Source organism: Geospiza fortis, unplaced genomic scaffold, assembly GCF_000277835.1.
Source record: "Geospiza fortis unplaced genomic scaffold, GeoFor_1.0 scaffold121, whole genome shotgun sequence".
NCBI lineage: Eukaryota > Metazoa > Chordata > Aves > Passeriformes > Thraupidae > Geospiza > Geospiza fortis.
Window position 1 is genome coordinate 4,554,140 of NW_005054346.1, and position 601 is coordinate 4,554,740.

A 601-nucleotide genomic window follows, 5' to 3' on the forward strand; every position below is an offset into this window, starting at 1 on the left:
GAGCCGGAGGGAGGGAAGGGCCCTCCCCGCGATGCGGGCAGCCGCCAGGCAAAGCGCTGGGATGCTGCGCCTTCCTCCTGCCTCTGCTGCCTTTCCCTTCCCTCCTGCCGGCCCTTCTGGTTCCTCCCGCGCTGTGGGAGCTGGGGTTGGTGGCCGTGATGTGTCCCTTCCGTTCCCGCCGTTCCCTACCCAGGGAGTTCACGTGGAGGAGAAAGTTGTCGGGCCTGGGCGGCAGGGACTCCCCTCGAAAGCTCCCTAGAAGGGGTGAGATGAGCGCGGGCAGGCCTCAGCATCTGTGGGTACCCCCGAGACCTCTTCCTCACGGAGGTGAGGTGGAACCGGGATGCCCCCATCTCAAGTCTTTCATACTCTCGTATCCAAATTAGGATGTGGAATATCTCATCAGACTGACCCGGTTAGGTCAAAATTATTAGATCTGTTGTAGGTGGAGCATCTAAGCTGATGGTTTCTGTAACCATCGAGGCAAGGAGGAAGAATCTCAGAAAAATGCAAGCAGGAGTTTTTTTTGAGGCAGTGATCCCCCACCTCACCCATAAGGAACCCCTTGACAAATCTGACTGCTCACAGCCAGCTGTGTGCA

The 601-nt window shown here is 58.1% G+C and overlaps 1 protein-coding gene across 1 annotated transcript in view; it reads left to right on the forward strand.

The window, feature by feature from the left end:
• The first annotated feature begins 269 nt into the window (after positions 1–269).
• ASPH (aspartate beta-hydroxylase) overlaps positions 270–601 on the forward strand; it is a 109,120-nt gene continuing 108,788 nt past the window's right edge. Inside the window, exon 1 of the mRNA XM_031058629.1 lies at positions 270–327. Within this exon, the coding sequence (XP_030914489.1) occupies positions 270–327 (58 nt within the window). The remainder of the gene's footprint in view (positions 328–601) is intronic.